Here is a 3,468-nt window from a genome sequence, read left to right as displayed (position 1 = left end):
ATCTGCTCAGGTCCCTTCTGACCCTACAAACTATGAAACGATGAAACTATGAAGTTACTTAACCTCATTTCCTCAGCCTCCCTCTCTGTAAAACAAAAATAAAAATGCTTCTCACTGGGCTGTTGTGAAACTCCATTAGATAACATTTGTAAATCATTTTGTGATCCTTCAATGTTAAAGTTCAATAATAATAATAATAGTAATAAAAGTTACCTAATGGAGTTTCACAGCAAAACAGTGAGAAGCATTTTGTTCTTGTTTTACTTGTACTTGTTGTTGTTATGCTACCAAAGCAAAAGGAGAATTTCCCCCTGCACACCTCCACAAGGAGATATTTATTTAAAACATTAATGTTATCAAATCTGTTTCTCTACCAGAGCCTCAGAGTAAATTCACCCTCTCCCAAATTAAGTCCCGATTCACCTCTCACTTACATCATTTCATCAGCAAAAATTGAGTTATTCTTTGCATGCTCCAGTTCATGTGAGAAGGGAATCAGATCCATATTTTCCATAAATCATTACACTGTGCAAGACAGAAAGGGCCAGATCCTCCATGTTATGAAGCAGGGAACCTAATTGTAGCTTTGTATTATTGAAGCCCTGACCCAGAGAGGAGTCCATGTTCCTCCTCTCACTGCAAAAGAATATACCATAACATTTCTTCTTTTCCAAAACTTAAACTAAAAGTTATGAGGCAAAGCAGTTACAGCATCTTGCTATGACTCTAGAGCAGTGATTCTTAACCAGGGTGCTATGGTACCCTGGGGTGCCTTGAGATCCCTTCATGGGTAATTGGGGTGCTACACAAAGTTAGCACTGTTAGGTGTGTAAACATGACTCACAAGATAAACCCAGAGTTTTCACAGAGGGATCCATAGAGTTAAAAACATTCTGACTTGTGGTCTTTCTGAGTTCTTTGCAACAGAACTGCTCTTTTTTTTTGCTGTAGTCAAAAAGTATGAAAAGTAAGAGGTGGCATTTTCCAAGGGTGCCTTGAATCTAGATTGAGTGCCTCGAGTCAATTGAGGGGTATCTCAAGTCAATAAAGGTTGAAAATCAGTGCTCTACAGGCATAGATTTGGGCTTTTCTCTGGACTTGCACCCCATTCAGCACAGCTAAAAATAGGCACCTGGTTGACTGGTGGCCAGATATGGTACTAAGCTCCATTGCTTTTTTGAGTGACATTGGCTGTAGAAACTGGTTGACCCACTAGCCTCACGAGGACCTTTGGGTGTTTTCAGGTTTTTTTTTTTAATTTTTAAATTCACCCTACAGCTCTTGGTCGTTATCACTACACCCCTGCCAGTGCATCTCTGATATCAATATGATATGATTGGCATCCTTACATCTGTGAGAAATGGTGGAAATCTCTGATATCAGAAATGAAAAAATGAGCAAGGAGTCCAGGTTTATGTTCAAGGGAAATGGAATTAATGTTTCTCCTAAAACTGAACGAACCTCTCTTAGTTTGTCCTCACAACTGGACAAACTCTAAGGACAAACTGGACAGTCTTCTTATCAGTCCAGATCCAAAGATAGCGTGCTCCATTTTTGTTTTATGTCCAGCTATCCATTTATATCATTATTATATCATGCAGATATTATTCCTTCAACATACATTTTTCATAGACCAGTCCTGTTTTAGAAAGCACAGTATTTTGCTATCAGACCAGTACCTGCTATTTTACAACAGAGGGCTTGATTCAGCATACCTGTAAGAGCTTGTGGGGCAGCTGAGTTGGGTATTGTAGCTGCATCCTGAGGGATTGAACTAATGTCAGGCTCTGGTGTGCTTCTCGGAGGAGAGATTGCTAAAGGAGTCATCAGAACACGAGACTTTAGCTGCAAGAAATAACCAGTTTGGGTCATGAGAATATACACACCATATTTTATTATTATTATTCTCTATATTTCACTCCCCTTGAACTCCCACTCATCAGCAATTTTGTTGCATCATTTTACTTCTAGCCCAGAGTCTCCTTTTGTGCTTTGAAAGATCACAGGATTTTTAGAGACGGAAACTGATTTGCAGAGTGTGGTTGCAAATATTTTCCCACTGATTTTTATGCCTAAAGAAAGTGGGCACACTAACACATCAGAATGGTAGCATCTTACATCCACTTCACTCAAGCATGAATAACTGCACCAGGATCAAAGCAGGGGAGAATCAGTCTCTTTAACTACATAGTAATTTACAACCAAATTCTGCTCATTTGCATGGGTGCAAAGGTGTTAGATCCAGTGAGGCTGCTCTGGATTGACACCAGTGTAAATAAGAACATAGTTTGGCTCTTAAAAAGGCCCACAAGTCAATGTCATGTAATTAATAAATAGTAAATGTCATTTGCTATGTAGTTATACATATTAATACTAATAATCTGCAGTATGTTTTAGAGTTGTGAAGCACCGTGATATTGTATAATACTACTGTGCCATGACCCTGACAATACCTGGTAATGGTGGTCATTTACTTTGAAAATAAGGAGTATTGATATGAGAAACACGCCTTCAACGTATCCACTCATTTCTTCTTTTGATACAGCAATGAGCTTCAGGACTTCATAACTTCTAGTACATGAAAAGTGCAGCTCCAAGGTCTAACTCATGGCACTACACAGAAAGCACCACAAGTTAGACCAATCCTCCTGACCCAGCAGATGTTAGCTGTTGCGTTGGGAGGGTGAGTGATCAAACTCCAATTTGGACTCAATCCAGGGAGACAGGACTGCAGCCTCTGCAGCTCTGTAGCCTCTTCCCCTAGCTCCAGTGCTGCCCCCCACCCCTCCCCCCAGCTCCCATTCTATCTCAGGATGGGAGGGGGAGAAGACAGGGGAGGGAGGTCTTTTCTGTGTTTCCCCAGCTGCATTTGAGTGATGGGGTCTGTGGATTGGAACCCCCTACCTTGGTGGGGCTCCAATCCATCCACCCCACTCTCCAGCGCTGGCTGGGCAACCCCCAGAATGAGCTCCCTCTGCTCCCTTCCTCCCTGTCCCATTCTGAAAACAGCACCAGGAACAGTGCTGGGTTGTGTCAGCTGAGACCTGCTCCTGGCATGTGCAGACAGAAGTTAATGAAGGTGCTCTGCTTTGGAGCACCTTCATCTGAACTCCCATGGAATGAGGGTTCAGATTGTCACGGAATCAGACCCTTTTAAAGTGCTCTTCAGCTGTGCACTTGTTTTTGGTCATGGCTGTAGAGTGCTTTCAGAGGCCATATTGGGCAAAAAGTGTCACTTCTGTGACAAATGGTGAATTTCATACGTTATAAAAATAAGTGTTTCTGGTGGATGATTTTTCTTTGTTTTTAATAGGTCCACTGGAGAATACTATAATACATTGTAAAACAAGAAAACATTCATGTTAGTACAATTTTAAGCAGTATCACTTCCAAGAGCCTTTTACCCAAACCATGTAAGATACAAATCATCCTCTACTTCATAACAGTTGCAAATACATAAAACAGACA

At 41.1% G+C, this 3,468-nt stretch overlaps 1 protein-coding gene across 1 annotated transcript in view; it reads right to left on the bottom strand.

Annotated features, from left to right (window-relative positions):
- Window positions 1–3,468, bottom strand: part of SCML4 (sex comb on midleg-like 4 (Drosophila)) — a 104,354-nt gene that overhangs the window by 80,810 nt on the left and 20,076 nt on the right. Inside the window, exon 2 of the mRNA XM_019520133.1 lies at window positions 1,716–1,845. Within this exon, the coding sequence (XP_019375678.1) occupies window positions 1,716–1,845 (130 nt within the window). The remainder of the gene's footprint in view (window positions 1–1,715; window positions 1,846–3,468) is intronic.

This window comes from Gavialis gangeticus, unplaced genomic scaffold (genome assembly GCF_001723915.1).
Source record: "Gavialis gangeticus isolate Ggan-Ray unplaced genomic scaffold, GavGan_comp1, whole genome shotgun sequence".
Taxonomy (NCBI): domain Eukaryota; kingdom Metazoa; phylum Chordata; order Crocodylia; family Gavialidae; genus Gavialis; species Gavialis gangeticus.
This window is presented reverse-complemented; position numbering and strand designations above follow the sequence as displayed.